At 36.3% G+C, this 25531-nt stretch overlaps 1 protein-coding gene across 9 annotated transcripts in view; it reads right to left on the bottom strand.

The window, feature by feature from the left end:
* Positions 1-25531, bottom strand: part of PTPRC (protein tyrosine phosphatase receptor type C) — a 79053-nt gene that overhangs the window by 33643 nt on the left and 19879 nt on the right. For 3 of the 9 annotated variants that reach the window (XM_072420066.1, XM_072420067.1, XM_072420068.1), the window contains exon 3: positions 8554-8580. In XM_072420066.1, the coding sequence (XP_072276167.1) occupies positions 8554-8580 (27 nt within the window). Of the gene's footprint in view, positions 1-950; positions 1107-3244; positions 3359-4292; positions 4407-8553; positions 8581-25531 lie in introns of all 9 variants that reach the window. The other 6 variants (XM_072420059.1, XM_072420060.1, XM_072420062.1 and 3 more) reach the window with 5 other exon arrangements.

The following is a 25531-nucleotide window of genomic DNA, read 5'->3' as shown; positions in this document are numbered from 1 at the left end:
AAAGATGGTGATAACCAAGGACCAAGAGTCCTCTTGGTGGAGCTTGTAATTATAAAGGGAGATTTCCTATTTTATCTCCCTACAGTTGGCCTGGGACTTTCCATGTGAATTTTTTTACAAAGATATGTACAATACAGGTGCTGCTATCACCATCAAAAAGCAATCAATTTTCATTTTTCAAGGCTGACCAATATCTCCTTTACCTTTCAGTGACATATCTGGCTATGGACAGCTTTATGTTAATTTCTGATTTGTAATTACATGCTCATTAGTTCCACAGGAACAGGTAAGATTTTATGTAACATCCCTGTGCATTCCTTTCTGTCAAACACCTTTTCTGTATTATGTTTATAGATATTTTAGAACAGCCAAACAAAAAATGAGCATTTGATACAATTAACGTGAAACCATGTTAATGTTACCATTCACCTCCCCATGTTCCTACGTTAATGCTGCACTTCTACTGTAATTTAATAAAATAACCACTGGTGTAGCCAAGAATCATAACTCATTCAATCATAATCATAACTGTTTAGCATATTCAGGATTTTAGAAAAAAAAATATCTTACAGACCTAAAAAATGTAAACCAAACCTTGTCTGTAATGAATACTTAATATTACCACTCTGGAGGGTAGCACATTTTAGCTTTGCTTTCCTTAAGAGCTATGGCCACTTGTTTAGTAATCAGCACTCACATTTCTGCTGCAGTGCATTGTGCATCACAGTATTTGTTGGAGGATGCAGGCATTTGATGCACCTAGTAATGTTAGGTACAGAGGACTCTGCCAGAGGTTGTAGCCATTTAATTTAAAAGTTGAGCAATCATCACCAACCAGAGAGGTATTAAGATATTTCCACTTAAATAGGAATATGACTACAATCTATAACAGATATTAGGAAATGTTAAGGATGTTTTACAGAACACTTAAGCTAACTGCCTTGTCAGACCTGTAGGTAAGTATTGAATGATGGTGCTGTTTGCAGTGAATGGGGTGGGAACAGCATAGCTGGTGTTTGCGGGTTTGAGGTGTTTTCTAGAACTTATTGTAGAATCTGGCAAAAGTGTCTGAGTGATATGAGGTCCATTAGCTGAATTGCTGTGTCCTGCAATGAAAAATATACCCTATTAACTTTGCAATGATTATTTAAAACAAAAAAAAGTTTATCCTTTGCATATAAAGAGTTACTAAGTAATAACATTTATGAAGTAAGGCAATTACATATGGTAGCCTAAGAACAGAAAATGTAAAATTTTTTGCCTGCAGGTACCTCTGCTACTGAGAACACTAAGTATACCATATATATTAAGCGTTAGGAGATGCTTATCGGCCCAGTGATCCCATACTGTACTCCACTGCAGTATCACATCCTGTTTATTTTTTCCAGAGATGTCACTAGCCGCTGCAAGGAGCATAAGGAAAAAAAGAGCATCTCCTGCTTCCTTTTAGGTGTGCAGGCTGAGATGTACTTTCTCGGCATCCCCAGCAGACACTCTGAAGTTGTGCGCAGCTGAAGGGAATTTTAGGAGCAAATTAGTCCTATGCTCATTCGTGAGCTGCCATTGGCTGCTGGGACTTTATAGCCTCTCTGCTCCCAGTCACCAGTGCCTGTTGTAGCATTAAGCTGGGCTGATTTGCTGCTGGTGTTTGATTGCATTAGATTTAATATTACTGACTTTTCCCATTCCTGACCCATAACTTGTATGCTGCTTGGGCTGATCTCTTGCCTTTGACCTCCATTCTGCTTTGGTCTTTTCCCTTGGACACCTTGTCTGGTGTATTGATTACCCATGTATAACCTCTGGCTCAGTATTGTGGACTTGCCTCTGCTGGAATCTTGGTACTGCATTATCTGTTATCTCCTGGACCTCTGTCAGTCCTTCGCCAGACACCATCCCTTGCCCACGGAAGTCCTGAGGGCAACTGTATGCTGGGATGGCACAACTAGCCTCCTTTGAGTGGGAGCTTACTAAAGCCAAAGAATGCCGCGCTAGGTTGGGGTACTGGCATCTGGCAAGCACTGTTGTTGGACCAGGGCCTTACATTACAGCTTGATTTCTTAATACCAGTGGCAGCTATACTGAAATCATCAAGATCACCTTTAAAAGTGTTATGTTAGTTCCAACTCAGGTCAGCCTACTGTATTCTTGGATTGGGGTCAGCATTACAGAAGTTTACAAAATAAATGGATTATAGAAGCTACATGCAACATATCAAAAGTTTTCATTATTTCCACATAGCTATCCAGCTTTCATCCAACACATTGATTTCATCCAGGTTGCTCTCAGCAACAAACTTGGCAACCCTGTAACTCTGCATGCAGTCCAAGAAAACACTGCACCAATTTTTTCAGGGAGTCTACATTTCCATGCTAATCATATTTGCTCAGCATTTACAGAATACACTGGTATACAACCTATATTAACTATCTTGTTGGTCACTGCACCCTTGGAGATCTTCTTGACTATTGACTCTATCCAAGTTCCTCAATTTACTGTAATAAGCCCTGATGAGGAGGAACTGCTTTTAACCCCGTAAAACTTGTTGTATTTTTTCTCTGTTTTACATTGAACAATTGTGATAAATAAATAAATATATATACTGTATATATATGGACTCTCTGAAGAAGTATGTTGTGATTTTCTAGACTTTTATTGTTTGAATATGTGACCCCTCTTGGTCATCCCCCAGGGTTACGAAAAACATTTGTATCATTAGGCCTAGCTGCTAGTTCTTACATATAGCAAAATATTAACTTCTCTGTGTTGTTTATGACATCCTCTATAATGATCTCTTTGGATATATCAAATAAAGCCAGCTCTTCATAACCAATATGTATTTGTCCAGTTTGTTTAAAAAAGGCCTCCACATAATGGCAGTGATGGTTTTCACGTTTTACACTTTCACTAGTCAAAAGAGAAACAGTCTGCTAAAACCTGAATCTGAAGCTTATTTTGAACTCCCCAAGTCCAAGAAAACCTTTCTTTTTGTTTTGGGCATAATGGGAAATAATAGCTGTATGGAGCTATAATAGATTTTTTTTCAAACCCTAACCCCATTCTTTCAAAAAATAAAAACACTTTTTAGCTGCACTTTAGGTAAACTGTCTCTATTTAGATTATGTAGTAGCTCAGTAATGCATTACAAAATCCATACCCTTATTGGATTAATTATGCTGATGCATAGCATCATTTACCCACTGCTATCTTACTTGGCCATTTCGACTAGAGAATAAGTACATACTAGAGGTGAATGGAGGAGTGAATGCAGTAAAGACAGCAGTGCTGGTGTTTGCAAGTGTGGGAGTTTCCACTGAGACAGTGATGTTGGGTGCTTGTGGGTCAGATTCAGATTGGTCTGTAATAAAAAAAAAAATTAACATTATAAAAAATAAACAATGTTTACTAGATATAGATGTGTCAGTTTTACCCCTCTTTATAATAGCTTTGCAACAATCAATACAAAAAAAAGATTTTTTTACTAAAGTTAATAAAGTTGTAATTAGCTTGTCAAAATATTAACCCCTTCAATGCACATTTTTACAAAAATGGGGGCATAAAGAATTTGCCGTTTAATGTGGCTCTGTAATAAAATCAAGTATAATACTTTCATTGATGGGCCTCTTTTTGAAAATGCTAGACACCCACTTATGTCTTGCTATCATACTTTTGAGTTATAGACTTTTTTTGGAGTTTTGAAAAAAATCCTTATTTGTATTATTTATTCTGGGTCAAAGATTTAGAAAGCATCAGTATGGCAGCCAGGGGTCTAAAATTCTCACAGGAGAAATCAGCAATAGTAGCCCCATACATTTCCTACTGTATTGATAACTGTACTGAAAACTAACAGGTGTGTGGTGGTTCACACAAAGCCCCAATTACCCATTTACTCACCAATTACCCAAGTTACCCAAGTACTCACATTCATTTTTTCACACAACTTTTACTCATGTTTCACACATTTTTATATGGGATTTAACTGAATAAATTGTAAATCCTTGGTAACAAAAATTCATGTGTATAAACATTTACTGAGTCATTTGACTAATACGCAAGCTCCTATGTTTTAGTTTCTTTAGTAAGTTGAATGCATCATCAATGTAATGATCAGGAAAAGACAATACATATTGCTAATTTAGTTCACAGGGCTCTGTTACCAATATAAATTGACCCATATGAGACAGACTGTAAGACAAATATATTGGATTGTTCATCAATATTATTTTTCACATTGTAAAGAAAAAATGCTTTGGTGGGTTTCCTGCCATCCAGACTTAGGAATGAGTACATACTGGAGGGGGATGGAGGAATGAGTGGAGTAGGAACAGCAGTGCTGTTGTCTGCATGTGTGAGAGTTTTCAAGAAGACAGATGTGGTGGATGCTTGTTGGTCAGACTGCGATGTATCTGCAATAAAATAAATAATTGAAATATAATTTGTAAATAAAAATGTACATCCTAGGTGCAAAATCGACCTCAATGCTGGCTACCCTGCACTGTACCTCGCCATAGACTTAAATAAAGTCATACACTAAATCAAAAGCCTGATGGCCTAAAGTAGGTGCTGCTCCATTGAACACATCCAGGAATGTCAATCTCCTAATTCTGTCTCAGTGGTTCCTCTTGTGGACCCTGATGTTTTCTGTATTCATATTATGGAGGATGGAAGTCAGAAGGAGGATGGGAATCAGAATAGCATCATTTGTAAGTTTGTTTAGAAACATAAATTAGTGATTTCTTTCTATGTAGCAGCATTTAGCAATGACATTAAAGAAAGCAAACCTTTTTAGTCCTTTCCCAGTGTATGTAAGGTGTGGAGGTTGCGGTGGGGTTTGGACACCAGTGCTTTGGGGAAAATGCTACATGTAGCCAGTGGTGGATGGAACCAACTGTAAGCCCCTGTGCAGAACCAAGTTGAGGCCCCCCTGTTGAACTAATCTGGGGCCCCTGGGAAGGGTCCCAAGGCCCTGTTCAGTGGCACACTTTCCACCATCCTGTGTCTGCCCCTGCATGTAGTGTCTAGCTCAGGCATAGGCAAACTACTGCCCGCTGGCCGTATACAGCCCAATAGGGATGTTTCTTCGGCCCTGGCCGTTGCCACCCCAAGCAGGGTCAGGAGAAGGACCCTGCTTGGAAGAGGGGGGCGCACCCGCCAAAGCCCCGGAATACGTCCCTCAGATCTGAGCCTGTGATGGGAGAGTGGGCGGGCTGTGTCACTGCCTACAACCCGCCCACTCTCCCATCGCAGGCTCAGATCTGTGATGAGAGAGTGGGTGGGGTTATGCCATCATGACGTCATGTTCAGTGGGTCATGATGGCATAACCCCGCCCACTCTCCCATCGGCCCGACCCCTCTGTCAAATTTTTTTTTGAATGTGGTCCACGAGTTAAAACATTTGCCCATCCCTGGTCTAGCTGGAGCAGCCAAATGGAGTATGAATGGGGTGCTGCAGTGAGTGGTTCATTACCACTCAATGCCCCTGATTCATCAATGAAATCCGCGCTCGCTGGAAGCGCGAACGTACGCGTGCGCGAGCTTTTTCCGTTGCTGAATAGCGCGACTGCGTACGATTCCGGATCGCTAATACGAATGTGCGACCGATAATCCGATTCTGCTTGATGAATCAGGGGCATTGCCTAATCTGTAAATGCTAGTTCATTAAGAACCAGCACTGTTGTGCAGGGAACCGCATGGAATTTCTTGCTCCCATCATAGGTCTGAACCAGCCCTAGATGAAAACATATATGTTCAGATAATAAAATAGTCGAATTAGAGTGAAAGCATCCCATGCTTGGACAACCCCAGTCAAATATAGTTTTTATTCGCTAGCTTTTGCGTCAAATTATAATATTAACTTGTTTACAAACCACACTTATCTACTTCAATATATTGAGTAAAACTTGCGCCCAAAAAGATATGTACATATTTCTCTTATATTGTATTTCTTGTATTTCTCTAAGATATTATTCCCTGGCTGCCAGGCTAATTCAGCTGCTTTAAAACTTTCCAAGTTACTGAGCTGGAACATGTATGTTGAACTGGAGTTCTGACATCATTATGACTTCACTTGTTATATGCTCTTTCCTTGTCAGGTAGTTCCTTTTTATTTTTGGTACAGCTCAGTTCATGTAAAAAGGCACACAGATACGCTAACTAGATATGTCTTATTATAGTCAATGAACCTTTTCTCATTTCTACCTTTTTTCTTTATGCATTTTGATGCCACTTACTATAATGACACAACTCTCAATTCACATTTGATGTGCAGTTGTACGTTCATTAAAGCCTGCGTTCACATTAAATTGGTTTCTAGCGGTAGACTGCAGTCAGCTAATGAATTTGAACTGCTGAACTGTCACAGATCTCAGCTCATGCTCATATTTCAGATTATTCATATCCCTGTTAGGGGGTCTGTAAGGGGGTGTTACTTTTATCCCCTGAGAATATTCCCTGCACAGCACATTATATTTGTTGATATGTTTGTATAGTCCATAAACTACTATGTATATCCTGTTTCTCCATCACAGGGGGAGCATGGTGCCAGAAACTGAGCTTCCCTGGAGGTTCAACTTATCTCTCACCTCAAAAGCTGGAGAAAAAGAAGCAATGGCCACTTAATACAAATTCAATGCCCAACATAGAATATATTTGTTGATTTATTTTTAGCATGTCTGCTATTAGTTTGAATAAATATGTTTATCTATTAGAAAGAGACATTTCAAACTGGAATATTTAAATGTCAAACCATCTCATTATTAGACAGTTTATTTTCCTTGGTCTAAAAAAAAAAAAAAAAACAGTAAATAAGTCTGGTCAGAAACATTGTTCCTGTTGTGTCATCAGAACAGCAAATGAGAATAAACTCTTTAACAGGAAAGGACTGGGCCAACCATACTCAAACAGGGTTTCCATAGAAGTTGCCAGAGGTTCCTTGAGTTGTGGCTTACTGATCACTTATCCCTGGTCTGGTGGCTTATTGATCACTGATCTCTGCTCTGGTGCCTGCATAGACCTCATTCTAACAACACTGGGCAGTGTCAGCTATATCAAGGGTCTTTTTAGCTTTCTGTAAAAATGACGTTCTGACCACTAATGTATGGGGACTTCGAAGTCTCCCCACTGCCAACCAATGTTTCTTCTCCATTGAATAATTATAGCGGGCATTCCCTGACACCTGAAAATTACTTTAAGAGGTACTTAGGGGTAAGAAGGTTTAGAAAGACCAGACTAGACTGACTGAAGTTAGGCCAAAGTCGCCAATATGAACACAAATACCAATATAAATCTGACAAAATTCCAACTTATAAAACCTAATAAACCAAGTATGAGCATATCTAATGTATCATAATAAGATCTTTCTATTTAAACAATCACCAGATATCGTACTGTTATGCTCACTACTTCAGATACATATATTTCCCAAAGAGCATGAGCAGCGAAAAGGATCTTCCCTTTTCTGAAGAAAACAGAATATTGAAACACAAAAAGTTTTAATTTTTTTTTCTCCAACATGGGCACAAACAAAGCACATTTATTTGGAGAACTTAGAGATTTAATTAAATTTTAATACAGTGAGGAAGGGGTAGAACTTTAGACATTATCTACCGCTACCTTTTCTTGTGTCAAAAGACAGGACATGGGTGAAAACCTAGTTAACAAGTATCACAGGAAAACCTAAATTTTAACCCTTTTCTACTTATTTGGGCTTTAGGTGCCTGTCACCATTGCAGATTTGTCTTCATAGTAAAGCATAGATGGTATGATCCTAGCTGAGAGTGAAGAAACAAATTAGGGAGTGATCACAGGAAGGCTGTATGCTCCAATTCATCTAAAATGCCAATCCTACCATCTTCTAAACAAAAAGAAGAAACACTTTTTTTGGTGTACTTTATGGATAATGAATACAATGTCATACCAAGCCTAAATATCCTTGACTTTCATTTACCATGTTACGACATATCATAATCAGATTACTATCTCACATTGACATCATTCTTTGGGAATAGATCTTTTTGTTGTTCTTTGTCCCTTTGGATTTTACTATTTAACCACTAAAAGTTTTATTCTACTTTAATCCTTTCATTCAGTCTCCAAATAATTGCATCTGCTACAATGGATACCCGTATAATGAAAGGGTTACAATGAAACAAGCACATGTAATGTTAACTAGTCATTTTGTGCATACTTTTTTTTATATTTCCAGAGCTGGGGTCATATCAGAGGTACGTCTTTTGTCTGTAAACTTTGTTCTAAAAGATGTCCCTCTTTATGAACACAGAAAGGGAAGAGGTATGCGAAATAATTGGCCAACCAAACATTTTTGAGTTTTACAATTACTGTAAGCTTACAACAAAAAAAAGAACCATACAATACTTTGAAGTTTGCATACCTCTTATCATTATCATAAATACTGTACATTTATAATAATAAACAATATACAAATATAAATAATACACCTATTAATTTATATATCTATTGCATTTGGTAAAGCAAAAAAGCCTAATTAAATAGCATGGAGAGCTTATTATAAGACGTTTATATTAGAAACATTACCATTTTTCGGATCTGAAGCATTTTGTCCTGTAAAACACAATAAACAAAATGGTTGATTCAAGTAGTTAGTAGCATGGGATCTATTTATAAATATATTCACATAGCATTTACATATTTTTAATTCATGATTCACACATCTTTCTAATTCAATCCTAATTAAAAAATAGGTAAAAACATTTACACACATTTACCTTAAAAGGTTTGTACATTTCATATTACAAATTAATACCAAATGACTGTGTTTGTGAGTTGTATTTATCTGTATTCATACTGCATGAAAAATATCAGCAGATGGCACTAGAACACACTTTTTAGAGCACAATTTTGAAGTATATGGTGCTTTTCATTTATCTGACCTGCAGGGGGCACTGTTATTCTAATAATGAACATGAACAAGCTTTATTTATAAGTCTTTATCAGATACCACATTTTCTTGTTTGTAAAGAATTGTGTGTAGCTTGAAAAATTTTAAATATAAAAAATGCAAAGGAACAAATTAGGTATAAGGGCAATAATACAAGCAGCAACTCACTAATTAGATAAAACAATATATTTCCTGTTTCCAGGTTAAAGTCATGTTTTGGGAAATTGTAAAGAAAAGTGGCAAAAATAAATTCCAGCAATCTATATTATGTTTTCTTTACTTTGTGTTCCAACAGTACATAACAGGGATTAGTGGGGTTACCAATCATGAAGATTTTTGCATTGCATACCAAGTAGGTATTGGCTCCTGCAAGTGTGGTGCTGCTGCAACCAATGGATCATTGGATTTTCCATGTGCACCTTATTTCTTTATCACTTGTGCATATAATGAATAAATGCAGCACTGCAGACCGGGTTCTTCATTATCCAAAATGTATATGATTTTCCAAGAGGTTTCAAACTCCATTGAATAACATAGACTGCCAGTTTTTCATGTTTTCAGATACTGGGAGCTGTAGGTGGGGTATTGCTGCAGTTTCCAGAAGAAGATCTCAGAATCAGAATTGATGCAGAAAGCATCAAAGCTGCAATAGTGTGCAAGGGTGTCACCATGCTGACTACACAGAGTGCCATGGCTGTCACAAGAGTGGCAGAAAAAAATAACAGATCCTGGCTGGTAAAATATTTGCGGTGCATTGCATTAAAGCACATTATTAACACACATTTTGTGTAATGGCCTGGAAATGCATCAAAAGCTACAGCGCTGTGTAATATGTTGGCGGTATATAAATTCTGTTTATTAGTAATAATAAAAAGCTACTTTAAAGCTGCATTGTCTGCTGTCTCCAGTATGCGTTGAAAAGCCATTTAAATTTAATGGCAATACCCAACACACATAATGGGGCTGATTTAATAAAGTTCTCCAAGACTCTAGAAAATAGACTATCATGGGAGAACCTGGGCGATACAGCAAATTTGCAATGGATCTGGTCCAGGATTTAAAACATTTGCCAATGGATTTATAAGAAATCCATTTCAGGTTGCTGGGTGCACTGCCAAGTCCTAGATGAGATGCTTTGTAATTTTTTTTTACCTAAAATGTATCTAAGCCCAAATAATAAAGTTGTGTGAATTGCTACCCTATGGCCTTGTAAATATAAAAGTAGATGTGCAAGGTTTTTATTGTAAGTAAATGTTTAATAAATACGTTTTAAAAACGAATTTAATTTATTTTGCAAATGTAAATTTAATTACAGGGTTTTATTTAAAACCTGCAAGTTTCCATTGTATTTGTGATCTTTTTTTAATTGAGTGATCCCCCCATGCAGCATGTTTGCCGCCTTATTATGTGAACTATCAGTAGCCTGGCTGTCATGCAATTTGCTACAGTCAGTGCCCCCTGCTGGTTGAGTGATATCTGCTCTTGTCATGGGGCAGCAGAGATTGGGGCCTCATGTAAATGTAACTATCATTTTTGTTGGATGGCTTGGCCTGTTATGGGAAGTGGAAAAATAATGATTCTAATGACAGGATCTGTAAAGCTGTGTTACAGGGAGCTTAAAACTGCTGTATAATTACTAATGACAGACTGCGGCACATGTGTCATTATTATTGTGTCCATGAATCTAGGCTTCCATCACCTTTCATTTTACCAAAAATATTACTGATTATACAATCTCCCTTGGATCTACCAATCAGCATTTCAAATTGGGATAAAATGGAATGTATCATCAAGGTAAGTGGAAACTTTTGTATAGATTTACGGAGATTGAACATGGATTAAACTTTCATGTAGTAAAGCGTATCTCGAGCTTCACACTTGATGCTGAATAAGACTATGCCTGACCAGTGCCAACTTCTCACTGACTATACTGCTACAAACATAAGATCAATTTATAACAAAGACATAACAGACACTGGTATCCAACAGCATTTGAGTTAATGCAAACTTTTACTGAGATAATAGCCTTTCATTTTGGTAACATTTACTGTTCATGCAACATTTGCTTGTTTGCAATCCTTCCATTGTTGCTTTGCAAACTTGCTAAAATGTGCAACATAAAAACAAAAATCAAAACAATATAACAAATCAATATATTTGTCATTTCTTTCTTTAAATATAGCTTTATTTATACAACAATATAATAAACACAATATATTCTCTGTACTTTCCATTTATAAGCTTTTCAAGCTAAAAGTTTTAATAAAAGCGGACAATTTTTTTGACAATATGGCTGGCCTCCACTGAGTAACAAACTCCTGAATAGGTCAACCCAAGGTTTTGCTGAAGGTTTTTTTATTTAATTTATTTTTAAATTTATGAAGCACCAAGATTTAGAATTTCTGAACAGGAAGATCAATGGAGATCTGAACTAGGCATTATTGATCAACAAATAATGTACAATTGCAATGTAAAATTGTGCAGAATAATTTGTTACTGGCAACCCTGATGAAATGATGGAGCGGAGAAACAGCCAGAGAGTCAAAACAGACAGACAAGAGTCAAAATTCTATCAAGTATACTGAAACACAGCAAAAATCTTTTAATCTTTGTGTTTTGCTAAATAGACCAAAATGGCACTACCTTATTTAGTAGCTCTTTGGGTCTGATTTATAAAAGCTCCTTAAGGCTGGAGAGAATACACTTTCATTAGTGAAGCAGCTGGGTGATCCAGCAAACCTGCAATGGATTCCCTAAAAGTAATTTGCCATTTGTTAGCAAATGTTTTCAATCCTGGACCATATCCATTCCATGTTTCCTGGATCACCCAGCTTCACTGATGAAAGTGTGACCTCTCCAGTCTTGGAGAACTTGAATAAATTGGGGCCTTTATTGGAGAAATCATAAAATTTAGCACCAACATAAACTCCCTATAACTGGCTGCCAATACATTGCACTGGATCATAAAAATTGAACACTTTTCTCACACTGCAGTGCACCACAATGTATAGTATGTTCTGCTTTGCTTTGGGCACTTCTGCAGTTTGTTGTTGGGAACAGAACTGTCAGTTGTTACTAGTTTGCAGGTTTCTGCTGGTATGATATCCACTCACATCCTTTACTAGTGACCAATAGTGACTGACTGCACAATTGGATTTGAGAAGAATAGCAATATCTTTTTTTCCCTCTATATGTTTACTTGCAAATGAAGGAAATTCTTACTAAAAGGGACACCAAGAACAATAAAACCAGGTAACAAATTCTAATCCTTCTTTACTCAGCAAAAGGGAAAAATGAATCTTTATGTTGGGGTTGCTCATGAGATCAGAGTAGTGTATACAGGCTGCAGATTCAGAAGCAATTCAAAGTTTGTGCATGTCAGGAACAAATAGTGTTGTTTAGTGGAAGGTTAGTTTATGATCAGTTTAGGACACCTCTGGGAAGCATTTACAGTGGGACTTATATAGGAAGTGCACATGAGCAGACACAATCATTATTATGCTACAGTCACCATTGACAGCAGTGTCAGGTTCACATGAACGCACTGATGTCTTCACACCTAACATATGCAATCCCTTACTGATCAGCCAAAGCATACATTCATGTTCAAAACATAAATTGTGGTCACAATGTGCAGTGTGAATTAAGCATTTTTTGCTGTTTTTGTGACTTTTGTACAGTTTAGGTGCACTAGATTTTCCTCTGAGATATCAATGGTGCATGGGCCAAAAAAAGGAGACTCCCATCAAAAAAACAAAATAAGAACTCTATGCTGTATTCTCTGTACATAAAAGGCAATGTAACTATATTCACTGGCCTCAGCACAGGAAACTGTGTTTGTACACTGCCAATGCCAGTGCATGCACCTCTGCACATGCATAGCGGAGTATACTCTGCAAAGCATAAACTTTTTTACTTTTTTTTTTTTTTGCATTTACCGTTACTATTTTACCACTGTATTTTTCGGCATGAAATGTGCATATGTGATAATAGCCAACACATCTATATTAGCTCTAAAAATATTACATATTGTTACATATGACCGAACATAATTGGCACATGCTCGGACGCTGGAAGATTTACTGCTTAGCAGACCAGATTTAATAATAAATCTACCAATGTACACTGTATCTGATATGCATGTTACCAAGCAAGCATTGGGCACATTGTAAAAGTAAGAATACCATTGGATTTGAGAGGGATGTTCAGTGTAGTTTTTTTGGACTTATTGGGAGGCTGGAGAGGATACACTTTCAACAGTGAACCTGGGTGATCCAGCAAACCTAGAATTGATTTCTTAACAGTCATTTGCTATTTGTTAGCAAATATTTTCAATCCTGGACAATATCCATTACAGGTTTGCTGGATCACCCAAGTTCACTTATGAAAGTGTATCTTCTCCAGACAGGAGAGCTTTAATAAATCTCATAAAGCCCATTAACTGAACAGTGTGCATGCATATTAAAGCTTATTGACTCAAATAGAGGAATGCAAAGGAACATGATTTATAACAAAAACAACATTAAATTACCCTGTTTCATAGGGTCAAATTTTAAAAATAAAAATACATTAGATATGCTTCACAAACAAATTACAGAAGCAACACACAAATAGCATAAACTAGCCTTTTAGGTATATAAAAACCCTAAATGAAGTTGACCTTTAGGCAGTATGAAAGACACATAGCATAGCTCTGTAATTATTAATACATCATTAAAAGGCATTTTTCCAAATACAGTCAGTGTAAGTACCCGAATGTGATCTTTACCTGAATTTTACTGCATAACTTAGTAAGCAAAAAGGAGCACAATAAATCAATAAACTGTGCTGCATTGCAAGAAGCATCCTGATTCTGGGGTCACCCCGCTGCCCCTCCATAGATACAGTACAGTGAGTGTTAGAGTGAGTGTTGTCACCCTAAAACAGTAAGTATGTTGTTAGCAACATAGCAGCAGGTGAACATGAGAAAAATGACTGAAAAAATAAAGCTAATGCAACCATAATGTCTAAGGACCAGTAAGCTGCACAATATGATGTTTTTGTCCCTGGGTTAAGGTACACTTTAAACCCTGTTATTTTGAGGTTTTAAACTTGCTAGGTTTGAGAAGCCGCATAACGCTGTAGCAGCCATGTCCTTCCCTCCACATATGGAAAAAAAAAAATTATATATATATATATATAACTCACACATACAACATACACACACACCAAATATGAAAAGAAATGATTACAATTTTCAGATGTGTCTTATGACCACCAGTCATTTACTTGACACTTGCTATGATACATTTGAGTTGATTTCCTAAAACAACTCAAAATAATCATATAATAAATTGTGTGAATAAACAATTTAATTATCCAGTCATGTGCAGATGAAAAAAGCAAACAGAGAGTTTTAAATGGCTGGACGATTGAAGTGATTATTCATTGATTTATTGTGTGAAGACTGGACACTTTTATAGTAAATCTGCCTCATGATCCATTAAGAGTTATTTCAGTGATTTTATATAAATGTTAAGTAAAATATAATTAATTAGCATTATTCAAGTTAACTACAAGGCTGACTCTTATTGGGTAAACGATGACATAACATTGTAAGAGAATTAATGGAGGTTTTAAACCTACTATAACTAGACCTCCCGGGTGTCTGGTCAGTACACAAACATGCAGTTAGGCTGGGTACACATGCTCAGTAATTGTCATTGGAAATGACCTTTTACGATGCTTTACAACGACAAAAGACTGAAAAATGCATGAATGAGTGCTGTACATATAGCGTCGTTCTGATCTATGGAGAGGGGAGGGGGGAGAACGACGGAGCGGCACCCTGCTGCGCTCTCCCTTAACTTGTATTACGAGTGTTCATTGTCTGTGGATCCGCCAGGATGGATCCCTAAACAACGTCGGACGAGCGCGGTACACACACCACATTCTTGTCCGATACTAGCCCTGAGGCGATTATCAGACGAGAATCATCTGACGTGTTTGTAGCCATATTCTGGAGACATTTAGCGATCTACTTACCTTCCACTGTTTTCAGCTAACCCAAAAGTGTGTAAGACAAAAGGTGATGCTCTCTGTGACTCTTACAATCTAGTCATGTTGGTGTTATAGGTCTATCAAATATAGAAGTTTTTCCTTTAGCTTTATGAATATCACCTTTACAACACTTTCTTGAAAAACTTTTTACAGAAAGTTACAACAAACCACTTCTATGCATATACTGCAAATTGCTGATTTTTTTTTCATATGTATGATTGAGCATTTAAGGAGAACACAGCTACAGTTTATTAAATGAGAATCAACCAGTCACCAGATAGATGTTTAAAAAAATGTCTCCTAGTATATTAGTTTTCGGTACACTTTACAGAATATAGATCGTTTAATGTGGAGCCAGGCTTTATTCTCAGCATGCCAAGATTAAAATTACATGTCCAAGATGTTACTCCTTGCTTTTAGACAAAGCTACAAGTTACATCAACAGTGGCTGCTCAAAGCCAAAAGAGGACCAATGCAGGACCTGGAAGAATTGGCAGCAGAGATGGTGGAGGCTAAAGCTGCGATAGGATCAGGAACCCATCAATCCCTGGAGAACATCATGGAAAGAGGTAGGTATGTGTTGTCATTTTTAGATAATGGCAACATTCAACCCTCATCAGTGACTTTACTTCCTCATTAAAGAAAAGACTGTCAACTCTTTTCTAAATTGACCTCACCGTGTAAATATTATCTCTGCTCCTAAATCTTCTGCTCTTGGGCAAAGAAGGACCAAAAGAAGCATGTATTTGTTTTGGGAAGAGGAATTCTTTGGTCAGGATTACTTTATTTTGTATCAGGGCAGAATGGGACAAAAATACCTATTGTCTTCAGTTCAAATCCATCCCAGAATGTGTCATTGAAATTTATAAATCTACATTGGAGCTTCTAGTAACTTTGTAAGTCATAATATACAATATTTTTATGTTCCAATTATTATCATCAGACTACAGCATTCCCTATTTAATGTACAGCGCTGCATAGTATGTTGGCGCTATATAAATCCTGTTTAATACTAATATTAATAATAATAATAAATTGTAAATCTGTGTATATAATTCATGTGAAGAACTACCAAAAAAGCTAGGAGAAACAGAAAATAAAGAAAAAAACAAAAAGACAAATTGCAAAACAGTAAAAAGAATTTAAGGAACTTGGTGTTTCTTGTCCTTTTATTATCACTCTACAGACTCCAGAGGTTACAAATCTTGGGGTGTTATAAAAGCTCACAGTTACTGGACAGAATACAACTTGAAATGTAAAAGCCCCTACTGGACATGTAATGTGGATTCTATTGCAGTTGAAATATTTAAATTATTATATTTCCAACTTTGGATATATCTCTCTTCCTCTTTCTCTTTCTCTATCTATCTATATATATAATATAATAATTTTGATTAATTAGCCTAACAGAAATATCAAGTATAAAATATACCTGAAGCTATATCCACTACAATGTTTAACATACTGAAATACTGAACAAAGTATAGATATGGAAGGTCGCAGAGAACTTTACGGGTGGTTTACATCAACAAAATTAAAAGTCTCAGATGCATGCATTAATGGCTAGCGCATTGCTGCTGCAGAAAATGCTTATTTTAAATATATGCTATGCAAATATTTGATATGCAACATTTTGTTTCAAATTTCCAGTAATTACAAACGCACTTCTTATAAGAATTGCTCTTCTAAAAGCAAGAAATAGTGTGTTTTTCTATTACAGAGCCCATGTCTAACCACTTCCTCATACACTGTTTTCAGAGGTCAGGATATGTAACAAAAGCCTAAAATGAAACCTGCAAATTGAACAAGAATAGAAAAATGGCGACAGTTTAGTTAGTACACCAAAATGTTGCTTTTACATGTTTGTCTTATTTTTAATTTCCTTTTTTTATGTAAATATTGTATGAGCACTAGATTGGGTTCTTTAACCAATGTGCTTCTCCTTTCCAGCAGAAATCTTGGAAAAAAATTTAGGCACCAAAATTGTGCCTGGGCAGATAAACAACTTGAGCTTATGCCGGGGGACTGTAACCCAAACGAGTTTCGAAAGGAGCCAAAGACAATTTAGACCAAAGTCAAACCTGAATGGACAGTAGCTTGCCAGAACTTGTAGAATATGCAGGAAAGTGAGTCAAAAGAGCAAAATAATAAGGTTTAGATGTAAAGAATAATGTAACAGAAACCATGTGCCAAATTGAAAGCAAGCAATGGAGTTGACGTCCGAATCCACAGCAAGTGCAAAACAGAAAACTAGATCAGTACATGAGCAATTAACATTGCCCCATGAATCATAAGCAAATATGCTCCTGTCACTGTCCCATTCTTTATTACACTGATTTTCATTTAACAGGCAGTTCAAAGTAGGATAATAATAGGACAGTATAGTACCTTTCACTCTGCAAATAAACTAAACTGCTGCTATGTGCCAAGAAACATCAAACTGCACCACAGGTTATGTTATGTGCTTGCATGCGCATCTCCCCAAAATTGTATTCTCATTTTTATAACAAGAATAAAAGAATAGATCAGCAGTCACCAATCGGTGGTCTGGTCTGAGAAAATGTTGGTGGTCTGTGGAGAAGGACCCTGCTGGGAGGTGCACCGGCCAGAGCCGCGGACCATGTCTCCCTGAGAAATCACAGGATAAAAGTCTCTGGACACAAGCTGCCCACTCTCCCATCGCAGGCTCAGGCTGGCGATGGAAGAGTGGGCAGGTTCCGGCATCATGGCGTCACTCAAGGGGAAGTTTCTTCCCCTATATATGTCACACAGCTCCCTCCGTATGCGCAGTCTGGAGCCAGTGAGTTTAGTGGTCCATAGGTCCAAGGTTGGTGACCACTGGAATAGATCAAATACTAAAATAGAGATGTCCATGTAAAAGTACCTAAAGGAAATAACAAGGATGGAAAAATGATGTGGTAAAAATGATAAATTATAATTGGTAAAAAAATTAGAAAATTACTCGGCAAATTAATCCGATTCAGTGTAGACTGTTGTTATTTAAATTTTTTTTTATTTTGAATATAGAATTTAGCTGTATTTTTACTTATTTGTTATGTTTTTTTCACCTAAATAAAGTTTTCTAGTGCCTTTGTCTAGTTAAAATGCCAGCTCACGATTTCCAAGTTGATCAATTCCAGAAAAAAAGCTAAATGTTAACTGCAATATAAGTGAAGTTTAAAATTTTTTTATTTTTTTTCTACAATTTGTATAAGTTTAATGTAGGTAAATATTTATCTGTGCAAGTAAACCTAGCCAGCTAAATTTTATAGTATGGGGAATGCATAAAAACACAGTGTTGAAAACATTACAAACAGCAAAACTGGACTGGATGTATGTGATAACATGTTAAGTGCTTTAAGTTTGGTGTTACTTTTTTTTATAATTTTTTTTTTTTTGCATTGACAAATTGTAAGGCTTGCCAATCACCTCAAGTCATGACATTGCCAAACGCAATTTGGATCATCATACTGCATTTGGAAGGCCTTTGCTTTTAATGAGCTTTCATAAAAGAAAGAATGTGTTTTAATGGCCGTAATTGATTCCCACCAGGGAATGTTTGAGAAAATGTCAGATTCCAGTTTTAAAAATAGAGTTTTCTAAAAAGTTTTACAAATTTTTCAACATGCATTTCTTTTTACACCATTGTGAACTAAAAGTCCATGAAATGGTCAAATGTTCTTTTGACTATAGGAGGGATAAATAAGGCAAACAGGTTTACATTTCACATTTATCAATCCTACAGGCTTCCTCTGATATCTGTATGACCGGTCCTCTAAAGCCTCTTTGCTGACCAGTTGCAGGTTCTCTGATGTCATTACATACAAAGCAGAACCAGCAGTCCTGCATTGCACATAAGGAGATCAAGGACCCACATCTTTTAGGCGCTGGAGTGAGATGGGTATGTTTTACACAGCCACAAGTTCAGCATTAACCAATACAGATACATGTAAAATCTCTGAAAAATAATAAAACTAAGGTTAGTTTGTTGAACGCATGGAAGCTGATCACCTAGAAAGGTAAATGTTTAAAATGTTACATTTTAGTATCTAATCATGTACAGGGACATTTTTTGAAAAAGTACAAAAACCACCTATATTTGTTCTAAATACCCATCTGTTTAAACATTGTAGACGTGTTAACCCTCATCCAAACCTGTGTACGTTTTATTTTTACTGGCCATCATTTCAGGCATAAAGCATAAAGAAAATCTTTAATTTCATTTCTTGTGTTTTTGGTACATATTGTTTAACTGATCTATGTCTTTTAACATGAGATAAAACACTATGAGTTGTCTATTTATCTATGAGGAAACTGGCAATGCCCTACTGATGAACAATAGGCACAGCTTTGAGTTGAGGAAAGCCATTCATGGTTGCCGATCACAACTGTTTCAGTTATATTTATAGACAAATCTCCAACAATGCATTGCCTAGCCTACATCAAGGCTGTCCAATGCTGGCCTCCTGCTTCTAAATTGCTTTATCACAAGCTGTCAACAGGAATAACAATACTCTACATTAAAGTCCCTACACATTATCAGCGATCAAACCATAGCTCAAAGTCAACACTTGTGACTTTCAGCTTTTTCCAAGCACTTCTTGTAATTCCGCATCCTGTCCTTTATCTTCTCTGAAGCAGAAAGATAAAACAAACTCTGGGATGATACATATTCTGCTATCTGCTTGTATGAATCCATCTTTTTAGTGACAGTGTTTGAAATGTGTGATTTTACTCAAGAGACCCAAAGCCCAATATGTTATTTATCTATTTCCATTTTATTGTTGTAGCTCCCGTTCAGCATCAGCACAATATGGATGCCTGTGGAGCGCAGGTCTTGCCATCTTCGCAGGTCAACCTAGATGCTAAATGGTGTCATGTGACTACTGGCTTGTTCTATTGAGCAGCTGCTGCTCACAATCGCAACAAAGCACGTCACAAAATATGTTATTGTATGGCTGATTGAAGGTTGTTAAGCTTGGACAACATAATATTTGAGGTTATTATTCAGCCAATTTTTGTAACATATAGCAGCATCCTCTAAAATGACTAAAAAGTATAATTTATATGAGTTGCAAATCAGTTACATTTATAGTTATTGTACTGTTACTACTTTGTGCTATTTGTACTAGACTTATGTTTATTTATTGCCTGGGTAGTTACACTTTCCACAATCTAAAACACTTTAATGTGAACCTACATTGCACGGAAGTATACTGAATCCGCTACAGTAAAGCAGTTATTGTAAAGGCCTTACCTCTACCTTGCCAGTGGAGATCTAAAGATCTAATGCAAGTAGAAAACTCTTCAAGTCAGCTCCCCCTACCACTATACTTAAACTTGAAGATACATTTAACACCAAGTACTGCATTATAAAAGGTAGAGTATACAGCTGCTCATACTCAAAATTGTCAGTTTCTCAGGAAGCTGTGTGAGGTCTCAGTTCTGAAGATAGGCATGACCAAACACATTTTGCTGCCTGCTGTAAAAAAAGGGCATATTTTGTACTATACTATTTGACCTATTAATCCTGTTACATTTTGCAAATATGACTAATTCTGAAATAGTGTATTGCCTTCTAAGGTTCAATGCTCTCATTGAAGTACTGCCAAATACACTGGTGCATTAGTAATGGGCACATTAAAATAAATATAGTACATTTTATACAATATTTATTTATTTGTCAAATTATTGTGATTTTTCTTTGATCAAAATAAATTGAGGTAGTAGATATGATGAAAAAAAACTGCACTCCAAGGAATATTGAGGACCCATGGTAACCATTCCCAAGATCATATTATCAGGGCACAATAGTCTTACCATTCCTGCTTCAGTTTTTGTGGATGATAATAATTCTCTCTCTCTATCTATCTATCTATCTATCTATCTATCTATCTATCTATATATAAAATAACACTAGTCCCTTATATCTGAATATAATCTGATATATTTAACACTTAACCCATCTTCCTAATTGCTATCTATTTCCTGATCTTTGTACTGCTCATAAGGGAGCTAATTATTCAGGGTCAATGAGCTGTTAATTAGCTTCTCATTTAAAAACCAGTACAATTTTGTCAGTTTTGTTGAATAGCTGGCAGTGTAGTATAATTTATAAAAAAGTATTACTTATTTTCTTAGATTTGGAAGTTGGTGAGGCTGATCATGGGACTCATCATGCATCTTTGTCTAGTACTAACAATAACAGCTATAAAATGCAGAGGAGGAGAAGATATTTGGATGTCCTTTATGTACTATATGTATATGACTTGTGTGTGTGTTGAAACCAATTATTCAGAAAGAGCTGGTATATTTTGTACTTTGTCATGCGGACACGTACATGAAAATGGTGTATAAAAGAGCTTCTCAATAATTATGGGACTCTGAGTTTCTTACACATTACATGGGAACTGATAAGCATGCGAACTATTGCTGCAGAAAAAAAGCTAATTTTAAAAAATAGGTACAGTCAAAAATAACTTTCATGAAATCTGTAAAGTCCCCTCCCCCTCATTTCCAAGTATGTGAGATGCTGTAGCACTGTTTTACTAAACTTTAGTAGACTATGGACCTTATTATAACAAAATATCTGCAAAAAGAACTGCTATCAAGTAGATTCAAACCTACACTGCAAAAATGAAAGTTGAAAAATGGAATGAAAGTGGAAAGTTTGATGAGTGGAGCTGCTAAAATTAGCCCTTCCTTCCTACAGCTGTAAATGTAGGGCTCATATCAGATAGGCAGAATCACTAAACTTTTGTGAGGTTATCCTGTCACTCGACCACTAAACAAACTGGAGTTTCAATGCTATCTTGCTGGTGAAAAAAATGTGAATTGGGATATATTTATAATTTTTGGTGTCATCACCTGTAATATTTGTGCATGTCTTCTATTAAGTATTATTTTTAATACATTTGATTTTACGAATATTGCATATTTGTATTCTGTAAGTTTAGTTTCATACGTCAATAGTCAATAATAATAATAATATAAAAATAATAAGTCAAAGGTTTAGAAAATGGCATTTACAGTAATTTTTTTAAAACAGCATTTATTTAAATAAAACTGTCTGTATGTTTAAATAATACCCTAAAAAAATCTAAAAAGTCTATGTAAATTACATAATTGTAATTACCTTTTATTCTCGGGTAGCCTTTTTGTCCTTTGACATTACATAGCAACAGACAGTATAAAAGAATCTGGGTAAACTTTAGCACAAACCCATGGTAGCAACAGGGTTACATTAATAAGGAAGTAGAGGCTGCACACCTAGCATAGTCAGTGTTACTTTGCAAAGTATATGTTCACATTGCAAAATATCACCCCACCCCTACATTGGGCCTGATTTATTAAAGCTCTGGAAGGCTGGAGAAGATACACTTTCATCAGTGAAGATGAATGATCCAGCAAATCCAGAATAAATTTGTTCCAGGATTGAAAAAAAGTGCTAACATATAGCAAATTACTTTTAGGGAATCCATTGCATGTTTACTGGATCACCCAGCTTCACTGATTAAAGTGTATCCTCTCCAGCCTTGGAAAGCTTTATTAAATCAGGCCCACTTTGTCCAATCTCCTTTAGCTGATTGCTTCTTAGGGCTCACCTCAAAGAACACAATTCTTAAATCTAGAGCCTCAAATTGCATGAGCTCCTTGTTCTGATACATTTCACCCCTAAAGGCTCAAGCACTTAGTGTTAAACTTCATTGGAGGAAACAATTTGTGCTATTTGTACACTAATCAATACAGCTAAGTGTGATTGATCATACTTGATGTGACGTTGCCATTCTAATTGATTTGTTCAATGAAAAAATGAAAAACAGAATTTATGATCACACATGGATTGGTGGATTGAAGTGTCTATAGTTTTATTTTCTTTACCAAGCTCAGTGAACATACCCTTTGCAGAATAATTATTCTTTATTAATACATAAAAATGCTTGCATATTCAGACACATAGGTTGCAGCATTTTGCAGTTTTGCTCTTTATATTATTTTGTCTTCTAATATGAAGTTCTAAAAGCTGTGCTGAACAATGGGTTGTGTTTTTTTATGTATATAATTTGAAGTATATATATATATATTTGTTTTTTTTATTAAAAATGTAATAAGTGTTATGATAAGTGAATGCAACATGTATGCAATGTGGATATGTAGATCTGTCAGTAGAAAAATGTGGAAAGGAAAATGTGTTTTTTTTAGTTAACTGCAAAGCCCCTGAACATAGTGTTGGGGAAAGAGGAGTGACTGTAGCAAGTGAAAAAAACAACAAAAAGCATGTAATTTTTTATCAGGGAAGATAGATGATCCAGCAAACCTGGAATAGATCTGGTCCAGGATTGAAAACATTTGCTAACAAATAGCAAATTATTTTGAGAAAATCCATTCCAGGTTTGCTGGATTACTCAGCTTCACTGATCAAAGTATATCCTCTCCAGCCTTGGAGAGCTTTATTAAATCAGGCCCAATGTATGTTTTATTGTGTTAATTGTAGTTTTGGTTTGATATAGGCAGTTTGAATGCTGATATTTAAGAACAGGGCTCCAGAATAAGAAAATATTGAATTAATGGAATAGGCATGTGTATTCTGTACTGGAATCTCTGTCCTTTAAGTAGTTTCTTTAAATCAGCGCAGTTATCTAACATGAACCCTTTCCCTTCTGTAGGAGCTTTCTGTTACAAAGACCAATCACTGATTCTTTCTCTTCTTATGGAGGGTGACTGGTCTTGTATTCATCCCCTCAGTCGTTTTCTTCAGACAGTGGGGGTACCTGCTGGTTCCCTATCATAATGTTTGTATGTCCTTTGTGGCTACTGAAAAATATATTTTGTTGAAAGTTTTTCATGGCTGAATTCAGCTTTAAATGTGCCAGCACTGCCTTTTACATTTATTGGGATTGGTTTGGAGGAAGTTCCCTCCCAATACAGAACTTCAATTAATTGGTGTTGGTAAATAAATTGCTCTATTTGAAAGGTTCTAACTTCTATATATGTACAGAGATGTTTTATTTGTGGGTATTTGCATTTACTTTGCCCTTGTCCAAAATAGAAATTATAAAGCTGATTGCTTCCTTTTAGATTTGGCCTTAAGAAGTTGCTGATCTTCATGATTTACTTTTTCTCTATAAAGTTACGTACACACACCAGATGACTGTCAGGCCAGGACAAATTGATGAATGTACACATGCTAGATTTTGGTCCATTCAACCATTTATCTCGGGTGAAAATCTAACACATGTACAGCTCTAGCAGATTATTGAACGATTGATCGGTAATCATTGCTGTACTTTCCTATACAGGAGAACACAGCAGGTTGTCACCCAAACCCCCCCACACACACACACACCATTGAACAGAAGGGTGCTATGTGTACAGCACTCATTCATTCTCCTGTCACTGGAAACAATCACAAAAGAACTGATGTCTGTATGATGCTCCAGAGTGGAAAATGTAATAAACTAAAATTAAAAAATTAAGCTGCCCTTCTCAAACTGAGAAAAGATTTAATGCTCATTTTTTCTAGGGTAAGATCCTCTAGGAATAAACCTCTCTAAGCTGAATGTATACAAAAGTGACAGGGACTTTAATTATACTTAAATAAAATTGTCAAATGTTTTTATAAAAACCTTCCTTTCTTTTAAGGCAATCCAAAAAAAATCCAAATGCCTAATTTGTCAATATTTAGTTATCGGCCGTGATGTGCTCGTGTTGAATGAACCACCAGTTCATATGTACAACAATGAGCAATTCAACCGAAATGATGTTCAATGATATTATAAATGATCTTCTATGCTTTTCCCCATATGAATGTTTCTTAGGAAGAGCATAAACAACTCACAACATGGTGTTTAGGCAAACCAGTTAATTATTAGTCCAAGTGTAAATGTGATGGTGAGAGTCAGACGGTGAAGAACCAAAAAATGGACATCAAGTCAACATATTGTCAGGCTAACATGCACCGAGGAGGCAAAAACAAAGTTATTCCCAGCCAGAATACGCCAAAATGCCAACAGCAGCAGAAAGAAGAAAAGGTCTCAAAGCTTTTCCTATTAGCTGTTTTTTTAATTATTTAGTCTTCACCTCTCACCTATGTCAGTACGCACAACAATGGACCAGAAACCACGCCTGGTCCTACATTGCACACAATGGCATAGAAGTTGCCTGCCCTCATTCCCTCACTAAAATGAAAAGCACCAGTGTAATGGCTAACCTTGGATTAGGGTAAGTGATCCCCATGACAAAACAAACATGTAATCCTTTACTAGCTGGGTTGGGGGGGGGGATAGAGAGCATCTAACAGAAACAATTTTGCAAAAATACATTTAATCACAGAACCTCTGCCAATAATGCTACAACACTGCTCCTATGTGATGGTCGGGTTTTATCATATTCTTTATGCTTCTAAGTTTCTAAATGATTCAGCAGAGGGGAGAGGCGTAAAAATTAGACGTAGTGTGTGGAAAGTACACTTCTCTATTTCTTCATTCTCAGGAAGTGCTAGCTTCCCTTATATATTCTCACGTCCTCTAAAATTCACTTACTTCCTGAGAGAAATACATTATACTTAACACTAGA

Source organism: Pyxicephalus adspersus, chromosome 8, assembly GCF_032062135.1.
Source record: "Pyxicephalus adspersus chromosome 8, UCB_Pads_2.0, whole genome shotgun sequence".
NCBI classification, from domain to species: domain Eukaryota; kingdom Metazoa; phylum Chordata; class Amphibia; order Anura; family Pyxicephalidae; genus Pyxicephalus; species Pyxicephalus adspersus.
This window is presented reverse-complemented; position numbering and strand designations above follow the sequence as displayed.